The following is a 22,140-nucleotide window of genomic DNA, read 5'->3' as shown; positions in this document are numbered from 1 at the left end:
TCATATTTTCTAATACCGTTCTACCATGTTGCAAGCTGAAGCAAATTTTCTCCTTAGATCACTTGCCTGCATTTTATTCTGTGCCTGCAAAATATTGAAAATACACATCCCAGCTTTGTTAGCAAAAAAAAAAGTAGCTTTAAACAAAATGTATCCTGCAATTTAAAAAAAAATCTGAGTCATTTATGCCTCCACAGTTCATGTTTTTTAAGACTGCCCAAAATAAGGACTTTCCAATCTTCAGGAGATCACAGCATTAGTTATAATAACTTTGCAACTAACAGCTGGCTATCTCTACTACCATACCACTTTTGCCAGCATACCTGTACACTTCTGTAGCGAAAAGCAGTTCATTAGATATGAATACTTTTAACAGAGCCATCTTTTTTATGTCTATAAAATATTGTTGGAAGAAAAATCCATCTGGTTCAGTTCCAAGCTGGAAGAAAGAAACTGGAAACAATATGGAAAGTTGGTTTATTGAACAGAACCACAAAGACAATGTGCAGTTCTGGGTCAGCTGAACAAATGGCTGAATGAGTGGATGGATCTTTATAGGTTTCTGTGACTTTGAAGTTTGAACTGTTCTGGGGGTAGTGCAATGAAGGGGCTCGTGTTCTGAAAGGGCAATTCCCATCATGGCTAATGGCTTTCATCCTGTGTTGGATCTTGGGTGAGGGGCTGCTTTCTAATCCTATCATTCTGCCTTTGTTAGTTGTGCTGCAAGGAGTTTCAAAATATCCTATCTTAAATGGATTGCCAAATCTGCATTTCTAAAAACTGCTCTCCTCAGTTTCTGCTTGGGGGCAGGGAGACTGGTTTTTTTCCATTTCTCCTTTAGGGGAAATGTTCTTATCCTGCCTTTTTTAATATTTCCCAAAATATTTTATTCTTTTGCAGTAGGGCAGTTAGGGTTCCCGCAATATATTTGCTTTAAGATCCTCTTTCATACTATGCAACCCACAACTGTCACAAAAACGCACTAATGAAATATACTGAGAAGTTTGCCCTCTTTCATCAATGCAAGTCTTTCACATACATTAAAAGTCCGCAGGAATTTAATCTTCATAATACATTCAAGAAGAAAATTGTGGTTTTGGGGATATAAAGTGTTATTGTAAAGAAGCTTTTAGATTGCACAGGTAAATGTATCCATTAACAGGGGATTAGCCATATTTTAGTGACAGATGCGAACCCATTTGAATTGCTATGCTGCGGAAGTGGAGATGTTTTCAGATACAATTATTGTACCTTCCTTTGCCATCTCAAGTTTTTTAGAAGTCTCTGGGGTACAAGAAGCATGCACAATCATTTTGCCTAACACTCTGTAAAGATTATGCCGGTTTACAAAAGCTAAACTCAACGGACAATATTCTTACTCAATAAAAAGTTGCCATATATGAAAACACACAGAAAGGGTTTTGAGTTCGTTGTCCTTGCTCTCTATCTGAATTTCAAGCAATATTCAACACTATAATATGGAAAATTAAATGGAATGTTTATATCCTAACTTATCAATAGTAAGTACAAGCTAATTAAAAATCGATCAAAGGTTTTGCAGAATAATGCCATTATTATCTATGGATTCCCTCTGTCAAAAAGAACAGGAACTCACTCTGCGTGTCACAGTTGGATCCCGCTGAGCTTTAGAGATCAAGTGTCCAAGAAGAGTGTTGGTTCTGAGGAAATGTAAACGAATATTTGTGGCTTTAGTAAAATCTCTAAGTATGGAAGAATGGCTGAAATCATTTGCTCCTGGACGGCCATTTACCAAGGATATCACAATCTGATTCAAAAAAGAGAGATGGATACATCAATAGTAACTGCTTTATTTTCAATATTTTTAAAAATTGTTAAGAATACATCTATAAATGATTTTAGCATTCATCTTATGTTTTAATCTTTCTCTCCACCCATCTTATGTTGACTTTCCCATTAGTAACCCATTTTTGGGGTTGAATATGTGGAATTTTAAAGGTATGTTGGCTTACATTTGAGAGGGCTTGTCCATTCTCAAATGGTTAATTGGATGAAGTGTAAGTTCTTTAAAAAGTCAGGTGGTACTTGAACAGAGCTTGAAAGAAACCCTTGTAAATTGTCAAGTTACGTCTTTTCATATTTTCAAACTTTGATGAAATATTGGTTAAGTTCACAGTTCATGATAAACTAAAGGATGATTAACATCCTTAACATTGATTGCTCATCTGACTAGAACAAAAATTGAGTAAGTAATATGTTCAAAAGAATTGACTATGATTATTACAAATATCAGTAATAGGAATCTGTACATTACTAGAGGATTGAATACTGTTAACACTGATCGATGTGTATTTATTTCCTGCTGTAGCATGAAGAGTCAAGAAATACATAAATAAGCAGAAAAAGTTCTTTTAATCAAAGGCTTTTTATAGCAAAAAGAATATACACAATGTTCTTATGGAACTTCCCCATCAGCAAGAACAGGTTCAGAATTCTTTTGAACAACAGCTCATTGTAGTATACTAATAAATTATGCTAACTCAGAATTCAGTTCACGGAACATTTTTATGAGCAAACTGGAAACTTTATTCATACCAGTAAAATGTTATTGGTTTAAGAAAACCGACTGATATGGGAAACAAGTCTATCTTTATATTGATGCTCCTAATTCCAAACTAAGGTATTTGTTTCATCTTGGTTTGGTGGTTATGTAAAAATAACGGTGTATAAAAAAGAAAATAATAGCCTCAAAATGAATAGTCAGTAGTGTAACTTAGAATAGCCTAAAGAAGTGTTTTGCAACCTTGGTGACTTTAAGATTTGTGGACTTCAACTCCCATATTGGGCTGTGGAATTCTGGGAGTTGAAGTCCACACATCTTAAAGTTGTCAAGATTGAGAAACACTGGACTAGAGAAACAAGAAAGGATATCTGGAAGAAGGAGTTATCTTCAAAGTGGGCTTTTCCTTAAATCAAACTATTACTGAATCCAACTCACAGTAAAGTAGGAAAAGTGGATAAAATGAATAAGGCAGCAAATGTAACCCCAGATATGAGAAGGAATATTCACAGATAATGACAAACCAAGTTCCTAGAATTTATTGTGCTAGAAGTATTAAAAGAATACATGCAATAACATTTGAACAATGGCAGAATGGCAAGCATTAGAATACTGATGACTTCAGCTTACCTCTCCATTTTCTAAAGGCACTATCCGAGAATATTCTGTTGTGCAAATGACATCATTATCTTTCCTGAGAGGACTGTTAGCTTCCTTTCTGAAACGTTCCCAGCAGCCTGCTTTAGAATCTAATTTTTAAAAAAGAAAGTCACTTTTAGTTCAGTCTCTGGTATTTTTAATTGTTTCTTCTAGTCTTGATAATAAGATTTATAAGTAAGACACATGATATCATCAAAGCACAAGAGCTCATGCTGGAGCAGCTTTGGCATCTGAAATCCTCCTCCTTGCTCTTAGGTTCTCCAAAGTGTATGGGCATTCTCACAAAGTTGTGTCAAAGTATTATTGACTTACTACAATATTAATGTTTAATGAATTTTAATCAGGGAACAGAATGAAGAAAAAGGAAGGTAAACAGTAACCTATATAGGATCCACACTAGTTCTGAAGAGAATGAAGCCACCTTATGAATTCTTTTAAACAGTAACGAAAACTTTGGGTTAGCATAGGCATGAGCCACAATGTATCTTGGTCCCACTACTATTACCTGACTTTATTGTTTACCTTAACTATGAATTAGGGAACAGCATTTTAGACTCATTCTGTGTACAATTCAGCATGGCTAACTCTATAAAATTCAATTCGCTTGAATTCTTTTCTTTTTCTTTTTGAAGAAAAAAGTACTATAAACATTCAAAGAGCTGTGGTTCATACTCACAGGCAAAATATTGCCATGGTGTATATGTTCTTCCGAAGTCTATTGATTTCTCTAATACCCACAAATCTGGACGAGGAGAATTTGCAAATTTGATGAGGACATAGGCCACATGGAACAACTGGTAATAAAATATATAAAAGAACGTTAGAATATACCTGACAGCACTATGATACTATATAGTAGAATGAGTAAGCTAAGTTTTTTTATTGATAGTGAGCTGGCATCCATTTCTAGGTGTCCTATGTACTTTTAGGGGAATCATTAACATTTTTGGAGGAATTATTAACATAAGATTAATACTGTCCTGGGCACAGTGATTTGAATGCAGTAGCCGCCCTGAGTCTCTAGGGAGTGGGCGGCATACAAATCCTAATAAAGTCAAAGTCAAAAGTCAAAGTATTGCAGACTAACTCTGCCAACAGTCTAGAGTTTGATCTTGATGGGCTTGTGGTTGACCTAGCCTTTCATCCTTCTGAGGTCAGTAAAATTATAGCCAGATTGTTGGGAGCAACATGCTGATATTTTAAACTGTTCAGAGAGTTCTGGAAAGTGTATGGAGCAGTATATGTCTATGTGCTATTGCTATTACTATTTGATATTATGTATGAATTAGCTAGTGATCATTTTGACATTTAATAATTTAAGGATTGAAAATAATGACATTAGACATGAGAAGGACCTTTGACAGCAACCCCAAGAGATTTTCAAAAAATATTAGCAAATTAATATCTAGTGTGACAACAGAGAAAAGTTATACATGAGTGGAATATACTGTATATTAACTGAATTAAATTATAATTACATTTAACTAGAAATTAGATGAATTCAAATTTCATTTCATTTCTGATGTGAACCACCCATTTTTAAAATTACAATACGTCAATCAAAGGTTAATTGTTGGCCTTTGTTCAAAAAACAAAGCCTTTCTATTTATCAATGTAGATCAAGATTCATCTAGTCAGACTTCGTTGAACAGACTAAAAAAACAAAGAATTTCAGAGACAATTATAAAAAGTTACTATTAGATAAATCAATAAAAAGGAGTGTAGGTGGACTTTGTCAATATAATAATTGCCCTGTGGAAACACTATCCAAAGTATAGTTTAATATTTGAAAGAATTGATTAATCAAACATGCTCATTCAAGACAGAAAAGCTTGTTGTTAAAATATCATCCCAAGACATTTTAAAATATTTTAAATTTCTCAACTTAAAATTCCTTTTACTAGATATAGAATAACAGAATTAGAAGGGACCTTGGAGGTCTTCTTGTCCACTTCAGACAAGTGGTTATCCAACATTATCTTTAAAGCTTCCAGTGTTGGGGCATTCACAACTTCTGGAAGAAAGTTGTTCCACTGATTAATTGTTCTAACTGTTAGGAAATTTCTCCTCAGTTCTAAGTTGCTTCTCTCCTTGATTAGTTTCCACCCATTGCTTCTTGTCCTATCCTCAAGTACTTTGCAGAATATTTTGACTCCCTCTTCTTTGTGGCACCCCCTGAGATATTGGAACACTGCTATCATGTCACCCCAAGTCCTTCTTTTCATTAAACTAAACATACCCAGTTCCTGCAACTGTTCTTCATATGTTTTAGCCTCCAGTCCCCTCATCATCTTTGTTGTTCTTCTCTGCACTCTTTCTAGAGTCTCAACATCTTTTTACATTGTTGTGACCAAAACTGAATGCAGTATTTCAAGTGTGGCCTTACCAAGGCATTATAAAGTAATATATTCCTTCATGTGATCTTTATCCCTCTGTACTAAATCATTGAGATTCAACTGAGAAAAAATTACATGGAGAAAGAACTGACAAGAAAGGTGATTTGGACTCATATGAATATTTTATTGCCTGTAATCTCAAAATCTTTAAAAGGAGGAAAAAACTTCAGAAAGCATGTTTTGCATGCCAAAGCTCCCAAATTCAATTCCTGGCAAGAAGGATTAGCTAATAAATGATGTGAAAACTCTTTCTTGGCTTAAGGCCTGGAGAACTACTGCCAGTCAAAACAGGTGATTGTGTGATTTTAATGGATTCATAGTTTAATCTAGTATGGGAAAATACCATAAATGTGTACGATTATCTATGCTAAAGCAGAGCAAAGAACTTTTTAACTTGGCTAAGAGGCTTCTATTCTATGTCCACAGTGGACTACCTCTGCCTATAGGAAATCCATAAGCAAGTCATAAAATGCACTCGTTTCCAAGAGTATGACATGGAAAAGCATACTGGTCTTGATGTGGGAAGTAACTACTGAGAATTGTGTCTTCCATTAACATTTAAAATCCAATATGTTTACTTTAGTAACCATGCCTTTGGCTGATTCGTAAAAAAGTATTATTGATTTTACATGAATTCATGTAATAGTTTATGCATTTTAGTTTTACTTTATATTTGTTCTTTTTTTTCAGTTATTCTACTTTTATCCAACAATTGTATTTTTAAAGTGATCTTAAGCATCACTGGTGAGAAAGTTTGAGACAGCAGTATAAGCAGTCTAAAATATCATCACAGTATGGTTGCTAGCCCTCTCTAACTTTGTTACTTTAAGTATATTGTACTACAACTTTACTGATTGTCAGCTGATCTAAGGGGTGGCCAAACTAGCTGAAATGATGGAGACTGAAATTCACACCTTTGGACATCTGACAGGCACCTATATTAGTGAGTCTGCTCTATATCATTTATTCAATAATGTACCCACTGCTGCTGATGAGTGAAAATTGGATAAATATTTTTAGAGTCTAAAGCTATGTTTCTAAAGCTGAAGTTCACTCAATTATAACTTGCTTAAAGATAGTTTATTCCACAGATGTCAAACTTTCCGTGTTACATTGTTGTCATGTGACACATCACAGCAGTTTTTCCCTTTGCGGAGCTAGGGTGAACATGACCTGCGCATGAAGCATCCAGCCCAAAGGTGACCAGTTTAACACCCCTGGATTATCCTATAAAATACCATTGGCTGAGTTTTCATAATATACTAATTATATTAAGATGTAAGATGTTGTACAACATTTTTAAAATGTATCACATCAATTTAGGATGTCTTTTTCCCCCCCAGGACAGAAGTATGCAGGAAGACATCCCATTTCCCACTAGAACCATTAGAGAAACTATGGTTATTACTGTGTTTTAAACATGGTACTACCCAGATGAGTAAATAGGATTTTGTGTGATTTTACAGCTTCCTATTTCAAAATAAGTATAGTAGTATTCTTTTGGATATTGTGCTTCTTGACCTGGGAGAAGTTCTTCATTTGCTGCTACATTCAGGTATTATAATGTCTTATGCTTGCCCTTTTCCCATCTGGGGTCTTCAATAAGACTGGTGTTCTGGTGTTACAATTAAGAAAAAAATCAGTAGTGAGGATGCCAAATGTCAAAATTGCATGTTTCTCTGAGCAAAACATATACCTCCCAAAAGCAAGATATACTGTTAAAAAGGTGAGAAGGCTTAGAAGAATTGGAACATACATACATACATACATACATACATACATACATACATACATACATCAGCATGTCTCATGCGGCCTTAGCAGTGATATGTTTTTCAATTATTCTATTTCCCAAAAACGTGTCCAAAATATTGTTGGATATGTCATAGTAAACTAAGGGACATTTTATCAGTGCTATACAATAATCAAACATAAAAATGTTTTAATAAAAAAATATTTTCATTTCCAAGGATAAGGTGGGCTACATGTAACTAGGCTCCTGAATCTAGGATATGTTTCAATTCAGTAAAATTACTCTAGAGTAAGCATTTTTTTATCGCACAAGCCTTCAGTTTCACTTGTCTTAAACCTTCTGTCAATTTTCATGATCTTTTGCTTGGAACACTATCATAATCTTGAACTGTTTACTCTGTAACATTAGCCAAATGTATTAAAGTAGGTAAGCCAACTATGTATTTGATGGTGATGAACCAGTACATTTAGATAGTTTTTACCTTCTAGTCCTTGTTTATTTACTTATTTCTCAAAGTTGTTTAGTCATCTTTCCATAAAATCTTAATAGAGTCAATGTCAAGCCACAGGGAAATCAGAAAATCCAGGCAGTTCAAGTGAATATAAATATTTATTGCCAACTTAAGCACTCTACAAGAATCTGAACTACTACAAAGCAAATTGGAATTCAAGGTGGGCTGAAGTTAGATCTCTTGTGGGCATGAAGGGATTCATGACTCATGACACATTTGACCCCTTCCTCGGGCTCGGCCTGGTCATCTTGTATAGTCAAAGCTATAAACAGAACAGCAATTCTCCCAATGGAAAGGAAAAATAATAGTTTGGGAGGCTTGGATTGGGATTAGGATGTTGGGATTGCTTGGATTATGTCTCCAAAATAGAAATATTTTTGTTGAGTATTTTACCAGAACAGTATAATAAAGAGAATACATATTTAATTTTACACATGTTAAGGGAAGCAAGAATTGTGTTTGCACAGCAATGGAAAAATGAAGAAATCCCAGCAGAGGAAAGTGTTATTAAAAAAATATTAGAATATGCTGAGATGGATAGATTACACTTAAAAGAAAAGAAAAGGAAGAAACAGAATACTTCTTAACATGAGGCTTGCTTTACCAATGGCTAATTAGCAGAAACAGAGGTTAGAAAGATTAAAAGGATAAAATAATTATATACTGAAATTTTTTAAATGGATAAGATAATCGTACTATTACTGTGTGATTAATATTGATATGTAAATTATGACTATAATTATGATTATTTTGTATCTGTACTCAAGACTAATTGTACCCAGACAACATGTTTAAAATGTATTAATAAAACATATATTTTTTAAAAAAGAATCTGAACTACTACAAAACAAATTGGAATTCAAGATGGGCTGAAGTTAGATATCTTGTGGGCATGAAGGGATTCATGACTCATGACACATTTGACCCCTTCCTTGGGCTCAGCCTGTCCATCTCTTATAGTTAAAGCTATAAACAGAACAGCAATTCTCTCAATGCAGGAAAAAGAATAGTTTGGGAGGCTTATCTTGTAATATGTTGGGATTGCTTGGATTGTGTCTCTAAAATAGAGATGTTATAAACAAATCTACTAGTTTGCTGAATATAAGTATAAGTAATTTTTTCTGCCATTTTTCTCCATCCAGTGGGCCCACTACATAACTCGAAAAACAGCTTTTGAACATTTTCACTGTAGTTCTGTTTATGTACCTAGACATAGCTGGTAAGTTTCCCCTCATTCCTCTTTCTACAGACTAAACATCCCATGTTCCTTCAGTCTACATTTGTAGGGTGCACCCTCAAATACTTTTGTTGACCTTATTTAACCCCCACCCCCCTTTTCATTTATAATCCACCAGCGATAAGTGACTTATTTGAACCAGGCCACATTTTTGCGGTACTTGTAATACTTGTTAGGGTAATAACATTTCTTCTATTATTTCTAAAACTTGTCATTTTGGAAGCCTGACTGCACATAGTACTTCCCTGTTTTTGTCTATAATGCAGAGAAAAGTAAGGAAGAAAATGCTTTGGAGAAGTTTCCTCATCAGGCAGGCAAGGCTGGACCTGCATGCAGTAGTTAGCAATCCACATCAAAAACTGGGGATGTTTCTTGACCTCTTTAGCTAGCTGCTTACGGGTGCAATGATAAACAACTCAGAAATAATATATTACAACACAGTAAAAGAAGATAATGTAACTTTTTTCAAAATCCTTGCAGTATGTGCAATTTGGGTAAGACACTGATCTGCAAATAAATATTAAAGAAAAATTAAGCAAGGGAAGAGGTTCTTTGAAAAAAACTGGAAACAAGCAGGAACTTGACTTTTCGGAAAGAAAGAGCACCATGGGGTGTGGTTTGATATTCATGGGACACTTTGTAAACAGGAAGGTGTTTCAACTTTCTTCAGTCAGTTAGTTCTTCTGACAAAGGACTTCATGAGGCCACAAGGTCTATTTGTCTCAGCTTGGATATTGAATCAAAAATAATTCTAGCTAGGGAAAAGGATGGGTTTTAGCATTGTAATGTTATTAAAGTAGTTTGCTGTTCTGTATTATGTTAAGAATAGTTAATTATTTCATACATCTTTCTACGTACCAGTTTCAGAACTGAAAAGGGTTCTACTGTACAGGAACTACAGGGCATATTTTTTTGGTAAAAATAATCATCTTATCTGAAATTCCACAGAAGAAATTGTAGACTGAAAATATTTCCCCTAAAAACAGATCTGACAACTGTGACAGAATTAAGAATTATGCAAAACAAGTGGAATGGCTTCATAATTCCTCTCCAGACAAGAAGAAGACCTGAGATCACCCACAAATGCTCCCTATGGTTGTTTCTCCTAAGGAGACTGAATGACAGAATTCAGGAAGACAAGGGAATAGATGTCTTTTTGCATTAATTGCACTACTGTAGATTTGCAATCCCTTTTGTAATCCCTTTCTGAAATTGCTTGTTAACTAGTTTTCAGCTAGTAGGAACCTTTGGATCAACAGGTTTTACAGCACTGGATAATATTCCTTCAATCCATAGTGAAAGAAGTTTTAAATTAAAATTTAAGGCCATGAAACATTCTTTTGGAATAATCTACAAAAGAGGGGATGGGACTTTGATTTTTGAAAGTTACAGACTAATGGCCCAGATGAATTTAAAATAAGAATCCTTCTCATGGGAAAATGTTATTGTCTTGAATTCTCTTTTTTTTTAAATGATAGGATGTGACTCTAATGGTTGGAGAGTAGAGGGTACCAGAGCAAACTATAGATTACAATTAAAGGAGATGAACACTTACATTAATTAATACAGGCTGGAGCAAAACATTTTAACATTGGACATATTGAATGATATTTTTTGAAAGAAAAGAAAGGAGAGGAGAGGGGAGGGGAGAGATGGAGAGGAAGAGGGAAAGAGGGAGGGGGAGAGAGGGAGGGAGATATTTTCAAATTATTTAACCTACAGTAAATTACAAAACTACTGGCCAAATAGTCTACTTATAAAGCTTCTTTAGAAGATGCTTGTAAATTTTTTACCACTTACTCAAGCAGCAGATCCCATGGATTTTAACAGCACAGTCCTGCTTAATTGCTCTAAAAATCAGGATATTTTCTAAGTATTGTATTTAATATGAATTGACCGTATCTTAAATCAATGGGTGTGGTGGTAATTTTTATATCTTCTCAAAAAAAATTTCAATATTTTAGTGTACTTTTCCAGACATTTTCTGCACTCCACTGATCTTGGTAAAGAGGTGTACGTAAGTGTACATGCCTGTGCACGTATTTATGAATGCGTCTATTACTTTACCTGGGGCAATGGAAATCTAGTATCTTGTACTGTTCCTCAATCATACTGTTTTAAGCTGCTTCACTGCATTTTGAAGAATGTACAAGGCAGTGGTGGGATTAAGCCAGTTCGCACCACTTCGGGAGAACCGGTTGTTAACTTTCTGAGCAATTTGGTGAACTGGTTATTGGAAGAAATCATTAGGGCACAGAACCGGTTGTTAAATTATTTGAATCCTACCACTGGTACAAGGCCTGTATTTGGTGAACCCAGACTTTGTCATCTGGGGAAAACACACCCAATCCACTAAGAACTGGGATAGGCAGAAATACGGATCCACTTCGTGAAGCTGCATAGAATTTAAGAAACTGATAACTTCACCATAGTACTTCATAAAATTTTATGAATGTGCTGCTAAAAATTAGGAGCAACTTAGAGGGAGGAATGGAAGCCATGGATATTCTGAGTCACTACATTTCTGAGTTCAACAGAGAGTATTTTTATTATTATTTATCCAACAATTTTATATAGTTGCTCAACACACATACAGTATGTTGACTCTGAGAGGCTTACAATTTCACAATGTAAGAACCCATGAATCCTTCACAAGTCTTATTTTACTAACATCACTTACCTCTTATATGCCCGGGTATTTATTTATAGGGGGAAAATGTCTGGACCAGACGTAATTTCTAATGTTGGATTTTCACCCTTACCAGAAGGAGCCTCCTTGCGGAGTACTGTGAAGCCGTTATCATGGCAACTCTACTGTGCTGTAAAGTAGAAGCCATTTCAAGGCATAACAGGCTGTATCTTAACAGAACACCCCCCACAAGGGGTTTTAGGGGTGTCTTACCCCCACAGTGTTTGTTTCCAGAGATTAAGTCATCTATGTACCAAGTTTGGTTGAAATTGCTTGAGGTGTTCCACACACACACACACACACACCTGTATTGGCCAATCCTTGAATTTTTAAACAGAAATTCCATGAAAAGTGTACCACCTGTGGTTAAATGATCTGCATTTTAATGGCATTTTAGTTTTAAAAAATTCAAAGATTGGTTTATCTGTTTGGATTGGATTATCTGTGAATATATACACGAAATATAGATCTTTTAAAAGTTTGCTTATATTTACGGATAAACTCATCCGCAGAAACACCTAACCTGATTTGGGTGTGTGTATTTTGAACACTTAAAATCTTTGGCTTGTATGTGAGTCCATATGGTTCCTAAAAACTAAGCAGAGTATTTGAAAACCAAGGATATATTTCCAAGATTCAGCACACATCTGGAAGGAGCTATACTTACTGAAGGGAAGAGGAGAAGGATGTAGCTAAGATAAGAATACAAGTAAAGCAACAAATAGCAATAGAAGAACTGGAAGGGGAGAAAGCAGGGCAAAAAGAATCAGAAATGGTAGCCAGGTTGATGATTGTATTGTTACCTGCAGGTTTTTATTGTGGGCAAAGTATATTACATAACACCTTGGAATTCTAATAAGCTGTTATTCACTTGCAGTGCTAACATTGCTTAATATGAACCAGCCTATCACTATGCTGCAGTAGAGCAGAACAATATGTATGTCTTTATTCCTTCCTTCGTTCCTTCCTTCCTTCCTTCATTCATTCCTTCCTTCGTTTGTTCCTTCCTCCCTCCCTCCCTTACCTAGGAAATGTTTTCATGGCTGGAAATTTCCCTCTACTATCATTTTTGTGATGGGCCATTAATTTATATAGAATGAAGATTTCATTTGGTCATTTTCTATGAACTTTGGAAAATGTATTGATTTTGACACAGACAAAAGGAACTAGGAATTTAAAAACTGCATGTAGAAGAAAACAAAAATGCTTTGAGCACTTTGTCCTAAAAATCTGGGTTCAAAGGCTAAGCAAATGGAGAATTTTGTTTGATTCACTTTTTTTTTTAGAAAGGGCACATTAAAAATATAAGATTAAAAGAACTGAATGTGAGGTTCAATTGTATTCTTATTCTGATCAAATTACTGGAGAAAGAATAAAACTCTTTGTAACTAGCTTGGATCTAGCCACACAAGAAGCTTTGTTTAGTTTGCTTTGTTCTGACTTAAGTTGAGAAATGAACCCAGCCAAGTCAACAAGCCATGGTTTAAAAGTCATAGCTTGGTGTGACGTATGAATTTAGCCACTGAGAAAAGGAACTAGCTGTGGCTATATTTCCTTTGGTTTAATTACTATGAATCTCATTTTAAATAGTACTATTGAATTTTATATGCATCTATTTTTTTCATGCTTTCTGGATAGACTTTATAAACAAAACCAGCTTCAACAATTATCACAGCCCAGGAAGAATGTTAAACAATACCCTTTATGAATATGGGCAGCTAGAATCTCTCCTTTGCATGCAATCCAAAAACACATTTAGGTTTTTTTACATTGCAGGAGAGAAAACATGAGAATATTTTGTTCCACAACACTTCCCCCACCTTAATGAAATCTGAAATCCTATATTTATCATATAGGAAGGGGAATTAATCAGAGAGAATAAGAGAAACATGGCATTTTTCAAAAAGTATTTAGATCTGTTTGCAACACTTTTCCTCTAATTGTGCGTATTTTAATGAGTGGCTTACCATATAGTACAACTAATGTTTCCTAACAATGCAATGCATATTTCCCTAGGAAGAAAAAAGAACAAACAAGCTAACTGGATTAAACCCCAGCATGGGCTCCATCAGCACAATAGAAACAGGAACAGGAACAGCTGAGAAAGGGTTTAAGGACTTTGATGTCTAACCCTATGCACCCTTGTTAGAAATCCTGTTGATTTTAATTTATTAGCCTATGGTTCTTCTGAATTAGTTAGTTTTATTGTTATATTATACTAATCTATTAAATGTGATAACCTATTATTATTATGAATTGGTTTCTTTAGCAAAATACAGATATAAATGTATTTATACTGCTTAGTATTTTAATATTCCGATGGAATTTAGAAATCAATTATGGCTTAATATGAGATGTTAACCTAGCCAATTGCAGTTTATTCAATAAGCCATGATTAAGAAGGTCGTGACTTGCATGATAAGTGAACCTGAAATGGGACCATGTTGACTCACCGTCTCACCTCGGTGGGACTGGCCTGCCCACTCATGCTTACAGAAAGACTTTCTTCTTATCCTGCCAGCCAAGGAATTTTGGCTGGGGAGGGATCAATAGAAGACCTTCTCTGCTGTGGCATTCACACTCTGGAACATCTTGCCTTCTAAAGTGAGATCTAAGTTTAGTCTTCTAGAAGAGTGGAAACTTCTAGAAGAGCCTTAAAACCTGATTCTGCCAATTGACTTGGGACCCTGATGGGAGCATGCTATTCTGGAAGTGGTGGGTTGAATGAGAGACATAAGTCCACCCCTGTACTGTACATGCTCACGTTTTAACCTTTTCTTTAATTCCTTAATTGCCACTAATATTAATGTTAATGTTTCATAGTTATGTTTTTGTTCTATTGTAAACCACCAAAGTTATCGTTATGTGCATCATCTTTATATGGGCAGCATATAAATTTAATAAATAAATAAAACCTGGACATAGTTTCTCAACCTGATTGACCTCTCAAAGGCTGCAAAATTGAAGGGCAATTTTTTTTTATCATATCAATGAATTTTGATCCTATGTCAAAGCTGCAAGAGGCTGGTAGTTTATGCGTACCACTTTACAACAAAATGCTTCCATGTTCCATGTTGAACCACATACACAGAACTTCAGCCAATCCAAATTAAGTCAGCAATAAGGTAAGCAGAACCGTACTTACCTGTCCTAGATCCAAAGTAACATTCACTTCATCATACTTCAAACCTAAGGAGAGAGAAGGACTTTGCCACCAACGTTCTGTTCCATCTATAGCATAATCTATTGGATGAGCCTTATTAGGATCAGCAGCATTGCAATAGTCACAAAACTGGCCCTGAAACAAACAGGCAAACAAAAAGATATAACAATTTCCACTCAAATTTTGGTGCATTGACAGATTCAGAAGTTATACAGACATTTCCGCATAAATGCCTAAAACAGCCTAATTCAGAAACAGAGATAAAAATAGATTCCTCCACAGCAAAAATCTTGCTTTACTGCAGTTACCTGAAGCAGAATTAAGGTGTGATTCAAAATGGCATCATATTCTAAATAGTCAGCAATGTTCTTCTCCGTGGTCAAAATTCACTAACTTGAATTAGTGACAAATAAGAAAATTAAAATACTTAGAAAACTTTTAGATACTTGCTAATTGAGTCTTGAACAATGTCTTCTGCCAATTACCTCCTTGCTCCTGCCAATTACCTCCTTGCGACCAATTAGATCGCATAGATTAGGCCTCCTCCGAGTTCCATCTGCCAGTCAGTGTCGACTGGCAACCACACGGAGGAGAGCCTTTTCAGTAGTAGCTCCGACCCTTTGGAACGATCTCCCCGTGGAGATTTGTACCCTCACCACCGTTCAGACCTTCCGCACAGCCCTTAAGACCTGGCTAGCCCGCCAGGCCTGGGGACAAAGTTAATCTGCCCCCACCCGAATGATGAATGAATGTTGCTTATTATTTTACTTCTATGTATTGTTTGTGTCTATTGTCTGTATACCCCCCCCCTCATTTTATGTAAGCCGCCCTGAGTCCCCTCAGGGAAAAGGGCGGCCTATAAATTCTAATAAAATCACTAAAAATCACTAAATCTTCTCTGCTCCTAGCATTATCTCAGAAAGGTGTTCCTTATGGCAGGCTATCTGCAGCACACACATGTGTTTGTTTCCATGAGAGAACATTCTTCAGATTTCTGCTGGAATTCATGGAAGCAGCCTAAGGGTCTTCCTAGACTTTTGTTACGGATTCCTAAGTGATCCATTAATGCATAGTAACATATACAGGTAGTCCTTGACTTACAACCATTCATTTAGCAGCTATTCAAAGTTATGATGGCACTGAAAAAAAGGGACTTATAAACCAGTCCTGGCACTTAGGGTTAGTCATGTGATCAAAATTTAAGTGCTTGGCCAACAATATGTCTTTACAATGACAGCAGGGTGCCAGGGATTTATGATCACCACTTGTGACCTTCCCAGCTGGCTTCCAACAAGCAAAGTCAATGGGGGAAGCCAGATTCACTTAATGACCATGGTGATTCACTTAATGAACACAGCAAAAGGTTGTAAAATTGGGAGTGACTCACTTAAGTAATGGACGTTCTGGTCCCAATTGTGGTCATAAGTCAAGGATTACCTGCATCCTCTGTATTAGATTGACATTATGTAGGGCTGTGATGGCAAACCTATGGCACATGTGCCACAGGTGGCACGTAGAGCCATATTTGCTGGAACACCAGCCGTCAGCTGCGCACATGCGCACACTGGCCAGCTGATTTTTTGCCCTTCCGGAGGTCTGGTGGGGGCATTTTTCATTCAGGAAAGCCTCCATTTTCACCCTCCCCACACTTCAGGAAAGCCTCCGGAGGCTGGGGAGGGCAAAAACGGAGGCTTTCCTGAAGCCTGGGGAGGCCCTCCAGAAGCCAGAAACAAATCATTTCTGAACTTCCAGTTGGACTGTTGGGGCCATTTTTCGCCCTCCCCAGCCTCCGGAGACTATCCTGGGTTATCCTGATCATTGTTGAATCATGATCTTCATTATTAACTCAGAGAAAAAAATGCCTACTGTAAAGTGTACTATATGAATTCATTTAAACATCATCTTAAATTGCCTCGCTGCTTTATCCAATGAAATTCATTAGAAACTGAGGAGAGGCCAAACTTCTACAGTGGAGATTTGCAAGTAAAATGTTATAGGGATACTGGAAAGCTAATTAAAAATTGCTTATTCTAGCCAGGAATGGTTCTCTCGCCTTAGGCAGGGTAAAGTTTTTTCATTAATTTTATCAGAATGGAATGGAATGGAATAGAATAGAATAGAATAGAATAGAATTCTTTATTCGCCAAATGTGATTGGACACACAAGGAATTTGTCTCCAGTGCATAAGCTCTCAGTGTACATACAAATAACGTGATAAATCATTATCATAAAGATATTGATGGCATCTAGGAATTACATTTTTACTTGCAATATGCAAATTTTGTATATTCAGTTCTCCCTTTTTGCTCCCATGTATGTTGCTTTGTTGGAACATGATAAAACCACTCACTATAGTTGCCTCATCCTAGAAAAATTTCACAACTAGACACATATTTAGTCTGATTTAAATCCTGTGGAGTCCCATAAATTATGCATTATTCCCAGAAAGCATGTATACATGAAAGTTTTAAGAATGCATAATTAAATATCAATGCATCATATCTGCAATGGCTAAAGTTGAATTAAGAGAACAATTATATATTACCCAGGATCCTGGGTGTTTATGCAGTGTTAGCCTGTAGACATATAGCATTGTCAGCAATCAATTTGGAAAAAATCTCAAAACAAGCACATCTTATCTGTAAACTGCATAGAGCCTATGCCAGTGATGGTGAACCTTTTCAGCACCGAGTGCCCAAACCAGAATGCACATTCGTGCACCGGAGCGTAAGAAAACCGAAGACTTAGCTGGTCTTCAGGTTTCCGGAACGTGTATGTGCACCGGCCAGCTGGTTTTTGCATGCACCGGAAACCCAAAGACCAGCTGGCTGGTGCATGCACACGCACCAGCCAGCCGATCTTCAGGGTTCCAGCACTCTGGTGCACACGAACAGCAGCTGGCAACAGCACACGTGCCCACAGAGAGGGACTCTGCATGCCACCTCTGGCACATGTGCCATGGGTTCGCTATCACGGGCTTATGTAGATTGAGGTGTAACAGATTGAACAAATAAGTAACAAAATAAATAAATCTGAGGTAAATCTCCAATTCTGTATGCTGTCTATCTTAACTTTCTGGTTACCTGGAATATGCCATTTTCCTTATCTATTTCTTTCACCTGGATATATCTGTGTTGTGGCCTGGCAGGAGCCGTTGGAGCTGCCACCAGACTCCGACAGCGAGGGGCCCTATGAGTCGGCCCTGGAGGATGTTGAGGACCCTGGACAGTGTTCTGACTCTGAGCAGGGCACAGAGAGACTGGTTGGCCAACAGGTGGCACCTGAGCTTTGGATCAGTGGGGAGGAGACAAGAGAGAGAGATCCAGAAACCAACTGTGAGTTGTTCCGGGATGCACGCCGTCGAAGGGCTGCTTGTGTCAAGAACAACTATGTAATTATAGGAGGTAATTACACTCAGCTGATGGTCATTAAGCTCCTCTCCCAGACTATAAAAGAAACTGCTTGTGCCACGCCCTTCTTACAGAAGTCAACGTTTGGGATTAAAGAGAAACGAACCTGGCAGGCTGGATTGCTGCCAGAGTTTGTTTGCATTGCTGCCAAGGTTTGTCGGACTTGCTGCCGAAGTCCTTATCTATTTGTTTATTTGGCTTTCAGCCACTGAGAGTCTGGACTTGCTAATTAAAGGACATTCCATTTTACGCTTCTCTCGGCTTTCGTTACTGAACGGAGGAGGGGGTCAGAACATATCTGTATATGTGTGGACATGTTCGCTTAAATCTTTAGTTTAAGCTATTTAATGCATGGTACCTATTTTTATGTTAAAATAATGGTAATTCAAGTTGAAACAGTATGACAATATATGCATTGCTATCTTTTGAAAGAATGTAGAAGCCCTCTTGAACCACAGTAAGAGGTAAACTACAGAAGTATTCTTGCTATGTGTCTCAATGAGGCGTTGTTAAAACTGCAGAGAAGGACTTTGATGGCTTCCCAGTCAATCAAATATGCAAGCAGAATGCCATGCTTTCTTGTGCCAGGATAGATCCCCCAAAAGCCCTACTAAGACCTGGCACAAATCGTTATCTGACCTCCTATCCAAAATCTCCAAGGCAAATGTTAAATAAGGAAAGCTCTATTCTTTTTTATTCTAATGTATGTCAAGTCTATATCTACATTAATTATTAAACTCCAGAGCTTTCATTTTATAAATTGACAAAGAAGCACTTCTGTATTTTTTCCTATGGTTAGATCACTCTTGACCAATCTGATGCCATCCAAATGTTCTGGATAATAACTTTTAGGATAATTGGCCAAGGTGGGTAAGAATTCTGGGAGATGTAGTCTTAGTGAAGTTCCCCAGATTTGGAAGGTCTAACATGGATTTATGAAACTTCTCAGTCATCCAGGTCATGGTTGTCGCAAAGGTGCTTTTACAAAAACCAACTGGACTTTCTTTCGTTTTTCCTTGAAGATGTTTCACTTCTCATCCAAGAAGCTTCTTCAGTTCTCAATTCTAGAACTGAAGAAGCTTCTTAGTTAAGAAGCAAAATGTGTTCAAGGAAAAACAAAGAAAGTTCAGTTGCCTTTTGAAAAACCCAACATGGATCATTTTAATGTGATTAAATTTGCAAATGTTTTTAAAACATTTTTTCCAAAACCAGGCTACTATTCACAGAGCAGGGGTAGAAAACTGCATTTGTATGCTCTGAGAGTATTTTCAAGAAGCCATAAAACATTATACTTAGGCTACTCTGCTGCTCATGGGCCTATATACAAGTCCTTGGTCAATATTACTATCAGGCTGCCTATTCATAAGTAAATTTCCTTGAATATAATGATGCTTACTCCAGGACACTGAGTATAAAAATACAGCTGTACTATTATATATCTGTAACTCTAAATGTATTGTTCATGATATTATTACTTTTTTTGAACATCTTATTGTTCATACAATTATTTTCTGGCATATCATATCCAATAGATATTATAAACTTCCCTTTTTTGTGTGTGTCTTCATGCAGAGAGACACATGTATATTCATATAAATTTATCAGAACTCAGCTAAAATGCATTTGGCTCAAATACATACATGACAAACAATTGGTTGATTTAGAAGTGGACTAGTAGCTAATTTCAGGACAAATATCTTAAGCTATTCTTAGTGCATATGCAGAATGGATGTTATGCAAAAGTGGATCACCTATGTTAGATTTTATTCTTCTTCTGACTTCTAACAGACAAGATCCTACAAGTTGCTGCCAAAACACCTGAAGGGAATTTATTTTCTTTAACCCAACCCTGAAAAGATGTCTGTGGATTTTCCTTTTCACTATAGCAAAAAGAGGCTAGTAATATCACAATGTTGTTGCCCAGAGACACTGCTTTTGTTATCACATTGACTTAGGAGCTTTAAGCAAGAAACTTCTTGAGTAGTACTTTATGTTGGCTAACATAGGTTTCTGGGTTGATTAAAAGAAGGCCCATATGTTTAAACCTCTCTTGGTGTGTCAGTTGAATAGATTGTGATGTAGCATTGCTTTATCATATACAAAAAGCAAGGAATTAAGATTGAAAGAATGCACGCTTCCTTTAATAAGGAAGACAATAATGCAGTCCAGGACAATCTTTCTCAGCCAAATGCTTTCTAAAACTATTGGATTTCATCTCCTCTATGTTAACCATAACAACAAGATGACATGCTAGGAATAATGAGAAATGTAGCTAAACACATCATCAAGACATCTGGTCTGGGAACACTGGTTTGCCTTCTTTATACCAGTATTATGCAGCACTTGATGAACAAAGTAGTTGGACATGGAAAAAAAATCTAAGCATCGAAGAAAAACATACGCTGGTTTTAATTATTTTTACTAGTAACAGCCATAGTGATGTTTATTAGAACAGGGAGGCAGAGATGAAACAGAGCGAGAATTTGAAGGTAAAGGTTCCCCTCGCACATATGTGCTAGTCATTCTTGACTCTAGGGGGCAGTGCTCATCTCCGTTTCAAAGCCGAAGAGCTTTGTCCGAAGACGTCTCCGTGGTCATGTGGCCGGCATGACTAAGCACCGAAGGATCATGGAATGCTGTTACCTTCCCACCACAAGTGGTTCCTATTTTTCTACTTGCATTTTTGCATGCTTTCAAACTGCTAAGTTGGCAGAAGCTGGGACAGCTCACTCTATTATGCAGTACTAGGGATTAGAACTGCCAAACTTTCTGATCGACAAGTTCCGCATCTTAGCCACCACGCCACTGGGTATAGAGTATAAACAGTTTAATCACATATTTATTCACAGACAAATGGAATCTTCTTCCATGGAAGGTAAACTCCAAGGGAAGGCAGACTAGATTTTAAAACTCTCCCCATAATTCTGATGCAGTTCCATAACAATGCTCAGTTATTTTCTTTTTTGAATAATGTAGTTTACCATCTTTTCTATATAGTAGACTTGTTAATCGGAACAATTATGGTATCCTAGCTCTGCATTCATAATCCATAATCCATAAACCTGCACTGGAGAGACTTTGGGGATTTATTTTAATTTTTCTTGGCCATGTTTATGGGCAAAAATCTATGAAAAGTTCAAAAGATAACTTCACAATAGAAGTACAGCAGTAAACAAAGGATGACGTGCATGTAACATGCTTTTTCTGTTGCTGCCCCAGTTTAGGCAATGGTTTGTTTTCCAAGTTAAAGATGCTACCCTCCTTGTTGACAGTTAGAAGGTAACTGAAAAAGATCCATTTCTGCTGGACCCTGGATCTTACTTGGGGGGTTGAGGCTAATGTATGAAACTGGCTGGGGTTAGTACTATACGTGATTTGGTTAGAGTATCAAAATATTCTTAAATTGGCAAATACCACTAATTAAAATGTTACAACATCTAAGTATTAAAATAGGATATAATTACAGCTAACAAACCAGAGCAATAAAACCTTTTATGCCTTAAGCATGTATAAAACATATGTTTTGCATGAATAAAAGACAGGCAAGTTGGATGGTAACTCTGGAAGACAGACAGAGAAGTAAAACCACACTGCTGCCTTTTCCATGGTGGGAAAGGACTTAGTTTATGGGCACTATAAATGCCATGTCTTATGATAGGAGGGTTAGCATCAGGGGTGGGTTCCTGCCAGTTCTAACCTCTTCTATAGAAAAGTTTCCACAAATCTACAGTGCCATTTAGAACCGGTTCCAGCTCCCTCCCCTCACCCGTCCACACATCATC

The 22,140-nt window shown here is 36.7% G+C and overlaps 1 protein-coding gene across 1 annotated transcript in view; it reads right to left on the bottom strand.

The window, feature by feature from the left end:
• Window positions 1-22,140, bottom strand: part of LAMA3 (laminin subunit alpha 3) — a 160,140-nt gene that overhangs the window by 129,965 nt on the left and 8,035 nt on the right. The window contains 4 exon segments of the mRNA XM_032222910.1: window positions 1,616-1,786; window positions 3,170-3,288; window positions 3,876-3,993; window positions 14,931-15,083. Of these exon segments, the coding sequence (XP_032078801.1) occupies window positions 1,616-1,786; window positions 3,170-3,288; window positions 3,876-3,993; window positions 14,931-15,083 (561 nt within the window).

Source organism: Thamnophis elegans, chromosome 8 (genome assembly GCF_009769535.1).
Source record: "Thamnophis elegans isolate rThaEle1 chromosome 8, rThaEle1.pri, whole genome shotgun sequence".
NCBI classification, from domain to species: domain Eukaryota; kingdom Metazoa; phylum Chordata; class Lepidosauria; order Squamata; family Colubridae; genus Thamnophis; species Thamnophis elegans.
Note: the sequence above shows the minus strand (reverse complement) of the source record. Positions and strands in the feature narration are given on the sequence as shown.